Here is a 20,423-nt window from a genome sequence, read left to right as displayed (position 1 = left end):
CTTCATAAGACCTGCAGTAACTTAAAAGCTTATAAATGTTTGAATTAATTAATAACTCAAAATTGCACAGATAAGCAAAGGCAGACATTCACAGAGGGGAAAAAATCCCCCCTTTGTTGCAAGAACACACTGACTTGCATACTTTTCATGTTTCCCAGCTTCAGCACATTCAATCTCACTGAATGAGTCACACAGTGGCTGTGATTTGCTAAAACTCAATTGTGAAAAACACAACAGTCTTTTACAGACCTTGGTTCCAAAATTATTTAAGTAAACAGAACTGCGTGTGTTGCAGTCAAAAAGCACATAAAACCTTGTGATGTTACAGTGCGTCGATCCAGCTAAAATTGCAACACAAATCTTGTACGTCCAAAAGATGCACTCTTAAAAGCATAAAATATTATTAACGGACAGCATCACTATAGTGAAGAGCTGCACAGGGGTGAAGTTAGTGATACTGATGCCAGGATGAAGTTTGCATGTTCTCACAGTGGGATTTCATGACTGTTAGGTCCAAGTTGCCTTTTGAGTGTGCACATAGTTGGCTGTTCTGTGTGTCTCACTGTTGTTCTGTGATGGACTGGTAACCTATAATCACATCCAATGACCACTGGAGACAGACACCACTCAATAGCAGTAGTTTGACTTGCCTGAGGCTTCATTATGACCACATCTGGTTTGATGACGCAAAGTATAAACACTTCTTCGCTTGAGCAAGGAGAAGTCTGGGGCTCTGAATTTTTTCTAGAACATCAATTCAACTAATTTCCTTTCTTCTTTAAAAAAATGGCACATCACTTTTTAATACACTTCTTTGAAAACATGCCAGGAATTTGCCAGGATGCCACACCCTGATGTGTTGGGAACACGCAGCAGCACAGGATTATATTTTCATTCTTTAAGTTAAAATCCCATGATACATTGATGGTCAAATCTGTATTTTATACGAGCTGCATTTCACTACCAAATCATTTGCAGTTATGTCATACAGTAGTGATGTATGACCTTTGTCTTAGACGTTTCTATCAGATTATCGAGTCATAAAAAGCCCCTGTGTTTATTTTAATTTGAATACTACTTTGGCACAGCCTGGATGCAGCCGTGGGGAACCCCAGGCAAATAAAAGCAGTGGGTCATCAGGTAAATAAACTGGACCTGGCACAGACTTCTGCAGTGCAGCATCATCCAGTGAGACAGTGCTTAGTCAAGCATGTGTTCACTTTTGGCAAATTCCTCGCAGCAATGTTGTGATGAAGGAAAACAAAAGTTGCTGTGATCATTTTCCAGAATTGATTGTTGCAACGTGACAACTTTCTGTGCACTGTTTGCATCTTCTTTCACCCATCAAATTCACTGATCCACTTTTCAGTCCAGACTCAGTGAATCTGAGTTTTTTTCTTTGACCTTAACTTTTCCCATAAAAACAATACATGCTTTTTGTTTCAACTGCTATGTCAATTTGTTCATCTCTTATTTCTAGTTAACAAGATATATCTTTCTGAATTCTTTAAACCTTTATTTCAATGAATAAAGACGCAAGTGTTGAAATATGCACTTGTTTTAATGAAAATATGAACAACTTGGTTGACAAAATTGACGTTTTTGACTTTAATATACTATTAGAAGAAAAGTACACCACAATGTGCTAAAAGACTTAAAATACAATTATCTTCTTAATTGCCAGGACATAATTTCTAGAAATTTTTGAAAAGTCAAACTTGCATTACTCAGTCGCATAACTGATAAATTATTGGCATCCCTCATAATTCTTAGAAAATAAATGGTTCTAATAATTAGGACTGGGGGTCCTAAGCAGCTGCTCACTTTGCTTATGCCTTGGCTCGCCTCGTATATTAATGTTATTAAAAAAAATACTGAGATGCTGTTTATTGGGGCATATTAAGAAAAAGTTATAAAATATGTTATTCCTTTCAGTTAAAAGCAATTAAAGCAATTAAGATACAATTTTTACATAAATTAAGAGGAATAATAGAATGGAGAAAACAACCTCAACAGCTACAGAACCAGCAGGAAACATCCATATTACTGAAAAATCTGAGCAGCATTCTTTAACTAAAAAAACTTTTTAAAAACATAATTTTTCTTTAATTACGTTCCCTTTCACAAAGAATTTATGACAACTCAGAGGCATTAATGGATAAAACGGCATTCATTTGCGTTCACTTTTCAGGTATTTTTGTAAGGGCAAAAAATAAATAAAAAAAGAATAATAATAATCAGGGAGTATTGGATAAAAGCACAAGTTGTGTTGATATTTCAGGTGATAAATTTTTTATTAAAAGCTACAATCTGTTAGGGAACAAGTTAAAGCATTATCACATTTAAATGGTAGAAAATCATTTTATTTTGATTGTTTTTTTAAATATTTAAACCAAAGTTTAGTTATTTTGTCTAGTGGGTTGGACAACATAGGAGACACAGATCCTTCTCTGATAAATGATCTCATTCTGCAGGCCGGGGAATCTTAGATCACGCCCCATACATTGCTTTTCGTTATAAAGTAGAGATCAATGTCTTGCCTTACAACCTAACTCTCTTTTTTTTTTTGCCATCTGTGGGTCTGCACCCATGTAACACCCTCCTTCAATCTCATTTTTACAGCAAGCTGCCAGCCATTTCTGAAGAGACTCCAACTCCCTTTGGTGTTAAAAAGAAATTTCTCTGAGTCGACATACCTACATGAGAAAGATTCCAAGATTAACTTTCATCTTTTTAATCTAATGCTCAATAACAGAGTTGAACTCAAACTTTAAGATTGAACCTCACCTAAAGTAAAAAATAAAAAATGCATTGCTAAAAGTCTTGATCTTGGAGAAAGATGTTCAGCCTACTTAATATGATTGTTATGTAATCAAGGGCACCCACAGTGACAACCCCTTAATCCCTGCCTTTGATTTAGAACCTCTTCACATACTCTGCTTCGCTCTATCTCTGAGCCCCAGAGAGCACAAGTGCTGCACTGATGTGAATGACCCATCAGTTCACATTAGCTTCCTATTCACTGATGGCAAGAATTATTGAAGGTTGCAGGATTTTCTGAATTTTGACACAGAAGAGGACTTTGAGCAGGCTAAGCACCTGAAAGGTCATCTTAATTTTGCAGCTTGAAGACATATTGAGCTATTAAAAGAAACCCCTCCTCCACAGGAGAGAGACCAGAAAACTGATAGATTCAAATTTTATTCGGTAAGCACGTTGCCTCACCAATGTGTAATGACTGACTTTTGAGATTTTTTTTTCTCTCCCTGCAAACAGCAGCAGAATATAGATTTGTCAAGTTTTCATCTTACATATTTTTCTGCACTATGGAAATCACGGATGCGCTGAAACTACTCAGTCTTCCACTTTACTTCTTTTCTGAAAATGTACGCTTGTTTCTTAAAAACCAAATACATATGTTGGCTTTATTTAAAGTTACTATATCACTTATTTCTCTGCTCTGAAACAAGGAATTAAAATGTATTTTTCTTTAAACATGATGCAACAAATTTAAGAAAATAAATTGAATGGCATAACTTAAAAAAATATGTATTACTAACATTACTTATAGCAAAACATTGGAACTTGAACATTGTCTGCCCACACCTGAACTGTCACAAAATTTCTCGTTATATTACTTTAAATACAGATTTCTGAGCTGTATTGCAAAAAACATTTACATGTTTTACATGTAAATTAGCATATACATGCAAATATTAAAACTAATAGGTATCCGCTCGCGAGGGCAGGAATTCACAGTTTTGTTTGGAGGGAAAACACATCAGTGGAGTCTGCCATCGCTAATGGTTTTTGATGCATCGAAGACTGAATACAAAGTACAAACATACATGTTTGCATTAATACAAGAGTCAAGGTAAAAATAACCAATTACTCAAACATGCGGGAGAGAATTGCAGAAGCTGAACTAAAACCCACACAGCCACAGAGAGAACAAACCAACTCCAAACAATCATACCACATTCCTCTGGCAAGGTTTTGATTAGAAACTTTCCTAAAAGAAAAAAGTTTTCTGGGGAATAACCAAAAGTTCTCTAGAAAGATGAAAATCTCCTTTTGACAGTTAAAAGAATTACTATGAATAGCACAGACTGAGAAACAACTGAATTCCTCTGTCACATCCTGCATGATTTGTTTTAAAACTGATATTTACAACATTAGTGCCTCCTCTCACATTGCTCTCCAGCTCAGCTCAGAAAAACAAGTCTACTCCTATACATTTCACAGCCAAGTAACCTTTCTGCTTCTCTCTTTAATCAATGTATTTACAAAGAAGATAATCACCACCAGTCGACTTTCTGATTCATCCCGTGATAAACATGCATCTCCCTTCAGATGCTAATCTCTGCTCAGAGAAACGAAATTTATAAGACAATTATACTGCAGCCTTGTCAATATTCCCATTTCTATTATGGATTGATTTTAACCATTTCTTGCTTTAAATGAGAGCAAAATCATCAACACTGACGACATACATCAATACTATTTAAATGCTTTCTTTTTGATAATGGAACAAAAACTCATCTATCTGAATTAGAAAAACTTTAATAGAAACCACTCTGTCAAAGCAGTTTGTCTGCTTGACAGAGGCTCTCAAACACCAGTGTCCTTGGTATTGTCTTTTGTGGCTTCTCTTTTTATGACATAAACTATGGCAACCTTCTTTTAGAGACAAGCATAAAAGACATGGTACATTTGTCATTGAATGAAATCAAGGTAAAAAGTCCAAGGTATAACATTAAGCTGTTGAGTATCTTTTCACATGGGTCCTCCAGGGCACATCTGTAGGATACTTTCTTTTTCAGCCACCAGAATAACATAATGTTCTGTATGGATGACTGACAAATGCACCTGTCAGAAAGAGCAGCTGGCCTCTCTAAGATATTAAAATGAAAGAGCTAGCCTCTCCAAAGTCACTTCCTTATGATGACAACAAAGACATAATTCTTTGCTCGGCAGTCTATTATGTGACATAACATTGAGGCCTCTGTCATACACCAAGCAAAGGTTGTGACAAATCAGGTTGTTTTAAGTGGTGACCGGTTGTCCTTTTCTAACCATGTTCCATCTGCCTAATGTTTGCCTGTAGTCAGAAATATAAGAAAATGTATTAAGAAAATCTCTCATTTACAAATTTGCCCAATTTATTGGAATGTTGTCACCATCAAAACATGAGTAAGTGTAATATTAAGGGTTGAATAGGTGACAAAGTAGGAGTTATGATAGGAATAAACTGGGAACTAGTGGAGATTGGAATATTGCAATTTGGTGGGCTAGAATATTACAAGCACCTTATATTTTTAGCACAGCAGTGAAAAGTGCTAGGTTTGACTCCACCTTATATCATTGATATTATTTCCATTTGCAACCTTCAGAAAGGCAAAATCAAATTCAAGACACAAATGCCTGCCTTCAGACCGCCTGCAGGTTTTATGAAGCAGATAAATAGAATTTTATTCTGTCTCAACCAGCAGGCTCCTTTTAGGAAGGTCATCTTGCCCTACTGTTTCTATTGTCAGGAGATTCTTAGTCCACACTTAACAGAGAGAGCAGGGACAGCAGACTTTACTCTATCTGGTAACATAACAAAAAATCTTGAGGGGTTATGTTTTTTCACAAAGTAAAATCATGTTCTTCAAATTTAAATTAGTGCAAGAATTGTGGATTATTTCAAGTTGACACATTGATCACTGTTTAAACAGCCTAACATCCAATTAACAGTTGATTTCAGGATACGATCTGTTCAAAAAACAAAACACAAGCCCCCTGAATGTGCATCATATTCAGTATATGCATATATACAAAAAAGACATTAAATAATGCAAATAAGTGAATAAATGATCTGTAAAACATGCTGTGAGCACACCAATCCAAAACAGAAAGGCCAAAGGAGAGTTTTGAGGCAGCTTTTGGTATTGTAGTGGAGCAGGGCTCCATTTGGAGGCTATTAGTCCTTTAAACAGATGTCTGGGTTTTGACTTTCTGCTGCACATCATCTTTCTTTAATGTTTCTGCCTTTCTATTACCTGGAAACTGTCAAAAACACTGCTAATACCACAAAATGTTTAAAAAAAACAAGGGAGAATAAATAAATACCAATGCATGATAAATTAAGTGTAACATTTTAAAAAAAAAATCTAACTAATGAGTTTCCTCAAAATATGTACAGAAACTAACTCAATATGTTCCATTGACTGTTCTCAAAGACAAGGCAAATGACAAAGCAAGGCACTGTACATTAGGCTTAATAATACAAAAAACTTAAAAAAAAATATTAGAACTAATATATATATTTTTTTATTTTCAGAAATATTGTGGGATATAAATAAAGAGCTTATAATCGACTGGGACCTTGTCCAAATACAGTATATCAATGAAAGCCTCTAGACCGGGAGGAATAGCATTAAGCAGGTAGAAAAAATAAAAAAAATACTTGTTGAAGATGGCATTTGTTTTGCTTCTATACATCACTATAGCTTTTAAACAACTTTCTTTTCAATCTGCATATCTAAATCAAGTACATGAAATATATATATATATATATATATATATATATATATATATATATATATATATATATATATATGTAAGTACTGTATTTCCAGTATCTTGAGATATATATCCAAATCTATATTCATCTCAAAACTCATGAGTATTAATCAGTCAGTGAGTATAAAAGGGATATTTAAGTTTCAAATTTGCAAGATAATGTCGTTAACATAATTTATTCTAGAAAGAGATGGATGTTTTACATTAATACATTATATTAACACAAGATCATAAAATAGCTTACAACTAAACCTTTTTCCTTGATGTTGAAAACAGCACTAAAAGCTTGTAAAATATGTCATCTCTGATTTATATATGTTAGAAAGCCCTCAATTGTGTAAACTGTAACTCAATGGATTTTCTGATTTTCCTCTCTTAAATGTTGCACTGAAGCATGAACAAACAAAAACTAAATATTTTATTTTCTCAAATAAATACTTTATTGGACTGCTATAAAAATAAACTCTTAATTTATCCGTCTTGCTGAACTTCTGCAGACGGCCACAATGGGAGGCATTTGACTTTGTTCTACGCCCTGGAGAGCTCTTGCCAGCTGAGACAACCAGCTGTTCAAAATCGTTGACAGTTATCAAAATCTGACTGTCTGGAGGAAAATACAACCATCCCTACCTGACCCTGCTGTGCGAGTACTATATGGTCATATTGTACTCAAGTCATGATAATAGAAGATTGGTCCACAAATGCTTCTGAGAAAAAAAAGTCCCACCAGTAAGTTACATGTCTGGGTGCAACTGTTCTGTCTTTTTTCCCCCCAACCCTGAAATAAAATGCCTCAGTGTGCCAGTAATACCTTTTATACACTTACTCAAAAAGCAATATGGATTGAATCCACAGCTGGATGAGCAAATCATACTGTGGTTTTCAATATCAACATTAGGTTCTTAAATACTAGAAGCAGCTGAAATAAAGGATAAAATACAAACTGAACCAAAAAATCCAATCAATTTAGATGTCAAGTCATTAAATGACTGAAAATACAGACATGTAAGTGGAAGTAGGTAGTTTATTTGTAGCTGTGCCCTCAGTTGTGTTTGTTGGACCAAGTTGTATGTTTATCAGTGGCAGGATTTGAGTAGGTCCAGTTACTGACATTTCTGATAAAGTCCAGACATGATCGTCCAGCATTGACTAGAATACACTGTAAGACAGGTCAGTTCAAGTCCAGTTGAAGTTCTGAGTGGTTCTAAAACAGTGTGCGTCAAGATCTGACAATATTTCTCAAAGTTAAAGCTCTGTTAAAAAAAATAATAAAAAATACTGTTCGGTTTCTGCGACTATGTGACTTAGATAACTTTTGATGTCAGCTGTTATCCTGAGCCCCAGATCTGAAGATCTTTAAAAATTGACGGCCAATATCTATGTTTGCGACTCCTAACTTGAAGAAAGAAAGGAAGTAGTCACTGAGCTGTTACCCTCTTATGTTGACCAAGTTAGCCAATAAAGATGACATAAAGCTGGCTGGCAACACAATGTTTCAAAAGCACTGAGGTGGCTCCCAACACTTTTAAACCATTTGCGAGGCAGCACTTTGGGTAATGGGTAGGAAAAAACTAACTGTGACAGAGTCACACAAATACAAAGAATTTATAAGAACAGTTAGTGGTTAAAGGTTGGCTGTTAACAACTTAAAAGGGTCCAAAGTATAAGTTTTTAAAAAACTCTGAACTGCATCTGACCATCTAAAGTTCTCAATTTAAAAGTCTCGTCTAGCCCTCGTCACACTTTTGAAAATTTGAGATCTACACCTTCCATCCACATGTAAATGGAGTTTTCTTTAGCTAAAGAAACAGGGACTATGAAATATAGTTTGGTGTACTGTTTCTATAGCAAAATAATAATAATTATTATTGTTATTATATATGTAATATACATATATATATTACACAGGGACAGGAAGTGTAAAAGTGAACAGGACCTTAGAATCTCAGATTCAGAATTTGGTCTCAGCAGAGAAAAGTTTTCACTGATTATTTCACATCTGTCACATTATTCTCGCTGTGTTTTCACTGAAGTTTGAATGTAAGCTGAAAAAGATTAGTAACTGAGCTTATTTTTTTAGAAAGATAAATCTGTAAAGTTTCTGTACACATCAGAGTTCAAAGTACAGAACTCTGAACTTTTTTATTTCGGCTTAACTCTGACCTATAAATCAATAAAGGCAAAAAAAAGTCATCTCAAACGAAATTTTAAATTGGTGACAATTAATACCCATTTCTTCCAACACACCAAAAAATAAAGTTTGACAAACCCAGTTGTAAAGATTAAAAATAAAAAAAACCAGAAAACAACTCCCATTGCTTTTAACCAAGCCATCTGAAAACCCTTCCAGTTTAATCATGTAACAAAAGCAGCTCAGCTCTGCTGCTGCAACATAAGAGAACCCCATGCCTACCACTTCCAGTCCCTCTAATGTATATCCACCACTCTCCAGAGTGACACGCTGTGACGCTGACCTGCCCAGTGTGTATGGATATCGCAGAGCAGTGTGTTGTGAAGCATGGAGATTGTATCAAAGCATCACTGCTCCCTGTTCCATATGTGTGTTGAAGTAAACATACACTCCTCCAGAGGTTTAATGCATGAAGTATTTTTCTATTATGAGTTCTGCAATGCCGACCAATACAACCGTCTGGGTGCGGTTCCACATTAACTCTGGTATAGTTCGTTCATGACGTGAATGTGACCCAACATCGATACAACATAACTACCAGGTGTGCACCGCAAGCTTAAGTCAAACTCATTTGCATAACCATTATTGTAAACTAAGTATGTTCCATAAAGCATAAAAATCAATGCAACATCATCTCAAAATCATTTGTTATACTTTTCAAATATTTTTGTCTGAAATAGTATCCAAAATCACACAAATGATAGAGTTAAACTCTCAGTGGCTGTACCAGCTCTTAACAGAGCATCTACTTCCTGTATTTACATTTGGTACTTCCGAGATGGACAGACGGATGGATGGTGGTACAGATGAACCACCATGAAGCCTGGAACTGATTTTTTAACTTATAGCAATGGGATCTTTAGGTTACTAATAGCAGCTTTCACACAGATATGTGGGCTCCATTAAATAACTGTTCTCTTCTGAGCTGCAGTTGCTGCAGAGGGGTTTCAGCAATGATTCATACACTGGCACATCCCCTCTTGAGCTTAATTTTCTTAAAACCACTGCCCGAGGTAATAAGATGTGGGGAGATTCAAAAAAGTTATTCTGCCTCAGAGTGACAGCTGTTTCGGATTAATGAATGATGTTTGGCAGGAAGCAAAACATCGTGACAATAACAAGTTAGTGCAGAGTCAGATGTGATCATTTATATGGAGAGTGTTGCCTCTGGATCATTAATACTGGTCATTTAGCACTTAAACATAAGTGGAGCCTCAACTCAGATGATCTCTACTGAAGGACAAAGATGGTCAGATTTCAAGGGTAAACCACAGATTCACAAAAACACATAAAAACTAGTTAATCTGGAAAGACACTGTTAATGTATTTCAAACAAAAACATCTTGTTTTGCTTTTACTTTTCATCAATATTAAACAGAGCCACAGGGAAGTCAACGTACCCTTTCAGAATAAAGCCTGCCACCTGGGCCTTGAAATTCCTTCAAGGATGTCCTCATATTCCTTGCAAAAACTCAAAAGGATAAAAGCAGTGAGAACTACCAAGGCTTTTTATTGGCTTAGCAGGACTGTCAGCAGGAGGTTTGAAAGCAATTTTCTACCCTGTGTTGTCCTCCTGAATCCATAATCTCACTATTCCCCCAGGCACACAAGATCAAGGCACTTCTGCTTACATGAGCAAAAATGTAGCATATACTTCTTGTTTAGACCCTTTACCAAGCCCTGAAGTGACAGATACACACAGTACCTGTGCAGAGTTTTTTCTTAAATCTTCAAGTCACTCACAGTTCAAACTTCTGTCATTCATCAAGGGCTTCAGGTTATTTCCAAAGAGAGGAGGCGACTGGGGTCTATTTTTGATATGCAAGCCACTGCAATGTTTACAGCTGCTACTATACACTGTGCTTTACCCATCATGACCTTTTTACCTGCTGCAATGCTGATCAAAGCAGTATGTCTGATGAAAACATTTTCCAGTAAGGCACAATAAACAGAAAACTTTTCCCCACAGCAGATCACACACACTATATACCGTACTTTATGTGATAAACAGCTGTTTACTAATAAACAAACAAACACTGCTAATTCTTTGTAGCAAATGCAAAGAATTTGCTGCTGCATTAAAGTGATAAAAAGCCGACACTTTTTATCACTTTAATGGACCACACAGAAAGTGGGATCCATGTTCAGTGCTCTGCTCAATCTCTCTTCATCAATAATTGTTCTCTCATATATTCTCTTTTCATATAAGCTAATCTTACAGGTTTTCTATAGGTTTCATGTCTGAGACCAAGATAACTATGAAGGAAGGCTGATCAACCATTTCAGTGCTTATTTGGCAAAATGGTTTTTGTTTATGATTTTATCTTTGTTTTTAACTGCAAGAAAAATTTGGTTTCTCAAACATCTATTAACAATTTCTCTGACTGTGGAAATGAACCCTTTCATTGAGAGTAGTAGCTGTTTTCTTAAACCCCTTTCCTTATTTTTGGAGATCACCATACAAATGCAATTATGTGAATAGCAATTTATCTTGTTATTTGTTTGCATATTTTTGCTGCAAGCCTACAAGACTAATAATACATTACCTTGATTAACTTTAGTAAGTATAACTTGAATAGTTATTGCTGCTATTTATTTTTATAATTGTTATGTATAGAGATAAATGTTCCACCTCTTCTTTAATGAGAACAAAACTTTTAATGCGTTGCATGGTTTCAAAGATTCTCTGCATCGTGAAAAGAACGAAGAAAAGAAAAAAACAACACTTTAAATATAAATTGTAATGACTAAAAGAAAAATAATATATTTAGAAAACAAATCGAGCCATTTATGTAAAAAAGGAAATACAAGTTCAAATCTATGCCAAAAACAAGATGGTTAACCAATTAAAATAAATAAATAAATACTATTAAAAGCAGCTCATTGATTTGATTTTCTTTAATTGTCAGATGTTGATGGTTAGAAACTTGGCAACACATAATCTCTTGAGACCGTTTTAATCTCGTCAACATATGACTGCCTCTCAAGGTGAACAGCAGAGCCCTGAAAAACCCTTTAGAAATTTAACAACACCCTACGGAATGATCCATAATTAATGGCTTTATTCGTAAGCATCGTAGTGTTTGGAATAATACATTAATTAGGTTTGCTTTAGAGGACGCAAATTTATAAACATCTGTTGCAACATTTTTATATGCATGGCCTAGATCCAATTTCAATGACAACCCCTTCCCAGTGGCCCCAGCAGCCACCCTTCCAACCTGACTCAAGTGCCTCATTGACCTAAAAATTGGTATTCCTTCCTCGTTTGTTATTGTTGCCATTTGGTGCAATTCAGAAAAAACTAAAGAGACAATCTATTTCATATTTTATTTCTGGGAAATAGGCATGTATAAATAATAATACAAAGTATGTACTTGATGGGGTAAAGATAAAAAAAATGCATTCCAATCTTGCATGCTTAGGGAGTGAACAGAGCAGATTGGTAGGAGTAGTAGTCAATATAACAAAAACATGTCAGAATATTTTCACTGAAAAAAAAAAATCTATTCCATCAGCATCTATGAATATAAAAACAGAACTCTTGAGGGTTACCACTTTTGAGAATTTAAATGAGACAATTAAACCAATACGTAAAGTGCAAAGCATACATACTAAGTAAACCAAATTATTCATAGCATAACCTAAAGCAAACTTTCAATCCTACTAATATGTTTCATCTGACTGTAACTAATGTTGATGTGTTGGCCTCTAAAAATTGGAGCTGATTACTAGGGTCGCACCAATAAGCCTGCCAGACGACAAATCTGCCCTGATTTCCTTTACTTTGAGAGGTCGGTGATCGGCCAATGCTTGCGCGTGAAGCCGATTTTATCTACTGACATTATCTCCTCTACCTCCGTAAAAATCATCCTTTGGTCTGCCGTGAGAGAAGTTTGACTCTCTCCAGGTCCACCAGGTCATGTCTGCATGTCTGCAGTTAATAGTCACCCCAATGATGCCAACTCAATGGCTTTCTTGCTATATTTACCAATATTTCAGAAAAAAAATAGAAAAATATTGATATTGGCCAAAATTGGAATTGCCAGGTCAATGTGAGAGATCGTTAATGGCCAATCAGCCACAAAACTGCAATTGGTGCACCTCTACTCATTAACCAATACGAATAGGTTGAATATCACACATTGTTATCATCATCAATATTATTATTGCATCCTTCAGCATCCTTTTGTTCCACATGAGATATTCATTTTGCAACATGTTTTCCAAAAATACAGTACAACAATAAAACCCTCGACTCACATCCAACATCCCACACAACACAACTATCTCACGTTAGAAAAATATTTTAAAAATCAATCAAATTACATTTACTAATGTAAAAAGAAAAAAAAAAATTCCCTGGGAAAAAAATAATTTTTTATTCCTATTCCCCTTGATTCATGTGTCTCAGTACCTACTGCCTGAGGGAGGAATTTCAAACTCATAAAGCACTGCAGATTTGGATTCCAATAATGGTTCTGGCTATTCGCACCTGCTGCTCTTTCACAGGAAATGTGGAATATTTCCTGTATATTATTATTAATACATGCCAGTAATAGTTTACTGGCTTCTTTACCAATAATCTTTTTAGAATCCCTAATTCTGATATGTCCAAATAAGACAATGTTAAAAAGTCTCAAAATGGATTTTGTTATTAAAACAAAAACAAACAAAAGAAAACTTAGACTGAAAAATTAACATAAATCTATTCACCTCAAAAACTTCAAACCTCCAAAGAATATACAACTCTTATTGACTCTTATTGAGAACGGTTTCTAAGTTGGCCTGAAAAGTTGTCTTCATTGCATAATTTCACCGCCAGCTCACGCTTGTCACCGTGATGTAACAGACTAACAATAAACATTATCGACTGTCAATTTGACTGCATACCTGATCTCATAAAAATTAAGGTTCATGGTGTACTGGATGTACAATGTAAGGCAACTGAACACATCCTTGGGGAGACCCAGTGGATAAGAGATGATACTCAGTACCATTTTCTACTTCTGTTAAGAAATGAAAATCAAATTTACCAAGGTAGTATCAAGAATCATTCAACAGCTTCCTCGATAATATTATTGGCTGGATAGTATTGAAAGTCAACGTGAAACCCACAAACAACAGGCAGATGAAACATCCTAAAAATTTGTCAGCAATTAAAAGAAAACTTTGATAACTACTACTGAGCAAAATATTAAAATACTGAAGCAATTTTTAAAAGAAATACAACCAAAAGCAGACTTATCTAAATTGGCACTCCACTTTATTGTTGTTATTTTTAAAGATGCCTCTCTAGTTTCCATTCCAACTTTTAGGCTGAATGAAAATTAATGGAAATCTCTCTGTAGTGACAAGTCCAGCACAGCAAATCCACTTGTTGCATAGATTTCTGTCAACTCTTGGATGGTTGTTAATAAACAAACCAAGCAGGGGGCTTCCTGAGAAGTTGCTTGCATGTTTCGTGCTATCTGCTATCTTCTTGTTCCTGACAGTAGTGTTTCAAGGGTCATTGCAGAGGTTCTTCTGTTGACTCATTTCTCCCTCAACTAGAGAGTATTTTGTCTTGAATATTTTATGGTCAAATGAGCTTTGCAAAGTTGTCAGTGCTCTGTTTGACACAGCCATTAAGAACAGCAATGTTTGTATGTTTTATTACTTGTCAGTGGAAAAGCAAATCTGCTGTTTGAACACACTATGTATCCTGGATGGAACTTTTGTCTTTTTGCAAGTAAAGAGCTTTAGACTTGAAATAGTTGTTTTTTTGTTGTTTTTAATCACTCCACAGTACCTATGCTTGCAAATGTTTCAATTAAGTTATATATGAAATAGCTGAAGTTATTCTGTAGATTTATCATGTACAGCTGTTAAGCTTTGAGTTTTCAGATGTATACTAATAAAAAGGGAAACAGAGAAATTGTATTTTTCTGTTTATATTAGTGACCAGGGATTTTGCTTGATTTCCATAAGCTCAATCAGTCAGACTTCTTCCCACCATTTTTCTTATTTTACACCAAAACAGTTGCAAAGTGAACAAGCAGTAAAACTTCCTCACTGAGAAGAGAATTAGTTGACATCAGTAAAAAGGCAAGACAGTAATTTCCTATTTCTGTTATAGTAAGCACATCTGCCAAGAGGCATACTGTCAACATGCTCTCACACCAATAAGAAACAGAGCAACTGAACATTTTAATTTTTTATCAGGCAACAACTGCAGATTACAGGAAATGTGAGAGCAGAATAAACATCAAAAGAAAATAGGCTTGTTCTGCTGAGCAAATGACAAATTTTAAAACAAGTTGATCAGCTTATCAGTGTGTGAATATTAAAAAAAGTAAATGACAATTTCATAAGGTTATAATGCAACAAAATTCAGATGATATTTTTTAATGAATGCATTTCTCTTACCTGTTCAGCTGATTCAGCTGGAACAACATTGACGGAAACTGCAGAGAAAAAGAAAGAAATATGCTTTCAAATTATCCTAACATTTCAAATGTAACTAAACTATAAAATGTGACATCCAAGAGTCACAGTTGGATTGCAGAGTATATACTACATCATTCATCCATCATAATTTCCAATTAGTGCCCAGAGAGCATCTATCTAATTACATTGCTGCTGATGAGGAGACAGAAAATCCTTTGCAGACAAATTTGCAGAGTGATCACAAATCGATACATCAAAAACATTCTCAGGCATCCCCTGATAATTAAAAAGGATAATTAATTTAAAAAAGGGAATGGTTCAATTTCTTCGTTTGACTCAGCAGAGAAATTATTACACAGTTGCTGATGGTGACATTCCTAATCTAAACACAGTGGTTTAGTTTTTAAAGAGAAAAGTTGGCTGGTATTATTAATGTCACAAAACCATAACTATAATATGTATTCAAAAAAGTTCAATATGATCTCCCTGCTTTATGCAATTAATATAATCCATGACTTTAATGAGCCAATTAATAACTCTGTTAATTAAAAGCCAACCATTTCCTAGCATGGTCAATTTTTTAAACAATCTTCTAAGCTCAAAGCACCTTCAATTTAATTAGTGTATTAAAAGTTAAAATATTTCAGCCCAGAAAGTATAAACATACAGTATATATACATACATAACCGTATTAATTATTCTGACCATTGTGTAATCTGATCCTGCAGATTTGTCATTTAACCACTTAAGCTTACCTGATGAAACATAGTTTTACATTTACGTAAAACATAAATCAATTGATAACGTACCATAATTCCTTTTTTAAACAAGATAACATGCAGAAATTGGTTCAAAATAAGTTGTATTTAATTATTAAATACAACAAAATGTGTACCATTATGCATCTACATTATACCTTTAACTGCAATCTATTTTCATCAAACAAATGTCTGATCAATTGAATGTCACATTTAAAATGATTAACAATATTTTCCCTTTTTTTAAAGGTCTGAAAAACTGGGAATTTTAACAAGAGTGTAGATATTTTTCAATGATTGTGCAAACTGGAGAGGGTGCTGAACATTTTGCTCCTGCACCATAAAACAGACTGTTGGATAAACTTATTGTTATAAATGAGTGATTATGTGACTGCTGCTGATGCCTATTATGAATGTCATGAATGCAGATTCATTGTGAGGGAAGAGGGAAGGAATATGAGTCAATTGTTGACACATTTTGCAAAATAACAGCTTAGTGCACTGAGCTTTACTCATTAATTAGATTTATGTGGGTCATAACTAGTGTCATCTCTGCAATGTTATGCTTGTGGCTTGTGCAATACCAGTATCAGCAAAGGACTGAATAAGACTATTTAATGCCAGGAAACACACAAAAACCTTTGAAAATACTTATGTATTCACACATTTACACACTTTACTATGTTGAGTGTTTGATTGAACTAAATCATCTTTCAGGTCCACAAAATGTGCTTTTGGGATTATCCAAATCCAATAACTATAAATTGTATAGGAATAAATGTGTAATGTTTTTAAGGGAGAAGACGCTACCTTAAAAACCAGCTAGCATTAGTCTATGACTACTCATCTTTTATGTAAAAGAGAGACAAAGTTATGATCATTTGTGAAACATTGTTGTATTGACAATCCTGATTCTGAATATTGGGGTTTAAAAACCCCTAATTATTTGCTTAGAAAAGGAAACAATTATATTGGATTTCATGAAATGTCACTGTGGACACATGGTTGATCATGATAACTTTGTTTTGAACAGTGATCATGGTGACACCTATGCAAAGAGGGAATCGGATCCACATTTCTAACACACAAAGAAGTGTACATAAAGTTAAACAAAAAGTTTTGTTTTTTTTTTTTCTTTTGGATTCTCCAAAAAAAAAAAAAATAGTTGCCAACTACCAACAAAGATACATAACTGTGAAGAGGTTAAGTAGATCAGCTCAAAATTATGTGAAATATGAAATAGAAAAGGTTTCAGGTAAAATGGTAATGTCTGCATATGATATGGGAATATGAATCTATCCAAAGCCTGAAATCACAAGCTGCATACTGATGAAAAGACTCCAAATTCCTGATGAAGAAAAAAAAAGCTAAGTGTTATCATCAGTGAGGTGAGTAAGGTCCTTCTACATGTAGTGCCGGGAGTGTTGGCTTCTAAAAGACAAAAGTGTGCCAGTTGTGAAAGAAAGATCAGAAGTTGTTTATGAGCTCTAAAATCTACTTTGGATCAAATAGATGTTCACATTTTGCTCTGAAAAAAAATAGAGTGGGCTAAATCCAAATCTTGTCATCTTGATGTCACGGTATCCCAGTTTTCCCATATCATTAAAAATGCAGCATTTGCTGCAAATCCAGGCTTCCTACAGGGATACAGTCACATTCAAAATAATATATTCTGTAACAATGGTTCCGAATTTTCATCATTTCATGGCTTACCCCAGTGAGCGAGAGGGGGGAGTAACTCCATACATAATGTTGAGCACTAGGGAGCACCTCCATTTCATCGCCTCCTCATGCTGCATAATCAGAGTGGTTGTTTCCAACTAGCAAACCATGCCGAGGGGCTTGATGGTTGTATCTTTCTGGCATCCATATATGAAATTTTTGAAATTATGTCAAAGGATAGAAGCTATCACTGGTTTTGCTGCATACATTCCAACAAAAAGCTTAATTCTTATTACTGGTACTATAAGAGTAGATAATTAACAATGGGAAATTATAATCTTGCAAAAACAAACAATCCATACTGATTAAAATTAGAATGTTTGGTTTTAGTTAAAGGGAACTTTAAATACACATGTCATTTTTAACTACTTAAATACATTTAAATGTGTACTTGGAGTCTCTAGTAGTGCCTAAAAGTTTAATTTAGTCTCTCCTGGTGCCGAGTAGATATTTTTATTTTCTGTTTGTGACATGATTTTCAATCTTTCCAGTTTTCTATGTTCCCTATTTAAATTTTTTGAACAATTCCATTATGGTATTTGCTGCTGAATTGTTAAACAATGTTAAGGATGTCCAACAGACCAATTTCCCAAATCTGATATTTTTATTTCTCACAACAATTGTATAGTCCAATTTCAAGTATCCTGAAATTAGAAGTCAAAATGTTTGGTTGTTGAGTGTAGTAACCCACATAATCCATTACACCGTCCCCCAGGATCAGAACCTGGGGAAGAAAATGCTATAATTCATGAAACTTTACCCACAAGTGGGGAAAGTCCTCTTTGTTTGCACAAAGGCCTTCTGATTAAGAGATTAGTTTCTTCTCTCTTTGAAAATGACATACACAGCAAAGCAGCAAGCTGCAACTGATACTAAAATGAGAGCAAACTTTACTTTGATTTATTTTTGATAGCAGTAGCTTCATGCTGTTTACTTTTGTAAGCACTCCGTGCTCGCGTTCAACTCCTTGAGGACATAAACATGGTGCAGGTTTTGAAAAGCATTATTACATAAAAACTCTGGCATTGATTTGGCTCTTTTTGTCTTGGGGAACACATGATCTAAATACATTCAGACAAGTTCGTGTCGCCATTGTTAGCTAAGTCACAAACTATGTTGAGGCCATGTTTATTCATAATGTATTTTTATTTTCTGGCTCAAACATGTAAGGCTGAATGGACAAGTCTTGCATTGTTTGGGAATAAATACTATGGTTTTAGCAAACCACTGTAGTCTTTAGTCATCATGTACATGGAGTCACGCCACCACACTTTGTGAATGCACAAAGTATGAAAAGCAAGTGCTGACTGTAGTGAATCAGAAATAATGTCTGTCAGATATTTAATTTGAAACTAACTTCATTCACCGCAGGAGTAATCCTGGAAATTTGGAGTGAAGAAGGACTATCGAATCTAAACAGTTTTAGGGTGGACCCTGCTTTGTCAAAACAAGCCAATCTGTAATCTGATTGGACTGTTACATTTGTGAATGACATAAAATTGGCCAATCAGATTAAAAAATTCAGGCCCAAATGGTTTCTTCCAGGTTAAAACTCAAACACAAGCAAGGAAAGTTCAGCACAGAGTTTTACATGTTTTGCTTTGTATTTGCAAATGGATCACAACAGAAAAATAGTTACTTTTTATGAATATAATTCTTGATTTACACACACAAACAAATTATCATCTATGGAAGCTAAAGCATAAAATTATCAGACATTTTGGTTTACAATCTGACAAAATGTATTAACAACTACATATTATGGTTTGCAAGCCTAAATATCATGGACTTTTTACATGCACACATTTTCATCTATCCATTGTGAAATCAGATATTTTTGCCACTCTATGTTAGCATCATACAAACTGCAATTTGCCACAACACAATTTGATAACATATTTATGACAGGAATAGTGAAGTTCTAATAACAAAGAGTCCAGACCAAAGCATTGCAGTTTCACTTTATATAGACCACCACTGAATGTATTAAATGTGAAAAGGAAGGATTTAAAAATATATGCCAACTTTAAAGCCATTTCTTTTTGTGTTGAACTTTTTTTTAAAATAAAATTTTAGTTTACTTGTTTAAAATGTGTCAAGTTTCTTATTCAGAGTTCTATATCTGTCAGAATTTAATGAGTACAGAAGAAAAGGAGAAATCACATGTTAATCCTTTGAAGTCACTCAAACCTATTAACAAAGGCAGTTATGTAGGTGTGCAATATGCAAATGAGTAGGACAGTAGCAGCATTAAAAATCCTATGATCACTTTGGGGTACACAAAGCTAAATGAGACACCCAGAGGCTGCCAAACAGGCTGATAAGGAAAAACTAAAATTGCAGCTGCAACTGTTATGAAAAAAAAAAAAAAAACAGGAAAAAAAACATCATCTGATGAAAACAATAACATCTCTAAAATAATTTTAGCAACACCACGCCTGTACAGTTTACCACAGAAGTGCCACATCCACAAATCACTTCTGGGACCAATAAACAAATAGCTGATGGCCATTAAACCTTGATTCAGCTCATACTCAGCTCCCAGAATCATGGGGAGCACCTGCCGCCCTCAAGTTTACAGAAATGAACCCGCGCAGTGCCACAATAGAGGTAGGAAAAAATTAAAAATTCCAACCAAAATATTAAAAGCTCCATTTCTCAGTTGGTTAGGTTGGCAGCTGTTAAATGTGCTGCCAAAGTAACACAACTTCAGCTTGCTGTTTCCTTATAAAATAAAGTTGGATGAAGCCTGTACT

At 34.8% G+C, this 20,423-nt stretch overlaps 1 protein-coding gene across 1 annotated transcript in view; it reads right to left on the bottom strand.

The window, feature by feature from the left end:
* b3glcta (beta 3-glucosyltransferase a) overlaps positions 1–20,423 on the bottom strand; it is a 77,836-nt gene that overhangs the window by 47,938 nt on the left and 9,475 nt on the right. Inside the window, exon 2 of the mRNA XM_055028226.1 lies at positions 15,167–15,204. Coding sequence (XP_054884201.1) covers positions 15,167–15,204 — 38 coding nt within the window. The remainder of the gene's footprint in view (positions 1–15,166; positions 15,205–20,423) is intronic.

The sequence above is a fragment of the Poeciliopsis prolifica genome, unplaced genomic scaffold (assembly GCF_027474105.1).
Source record: "Poeciliopsis prolifica strain line A6 unplaced genomic scaffold, Auburn_PproV2 SCAFFOLD004, whole genome shotgun sequence".
In the NCBI taxonomy this organism is placed as follows: domain Eukaryota; kingdom Metazoa; phylum Chordata; class Actinopteri; order Cyprinodontiformes; family Poeciliidae; genus Poeciliopsis; species Poeciliopsis prolifica.
Note: the sequence above shows the minus strand (reverse complement) of the source record. Positions and strands in the feature narration are given on the sequence as shown.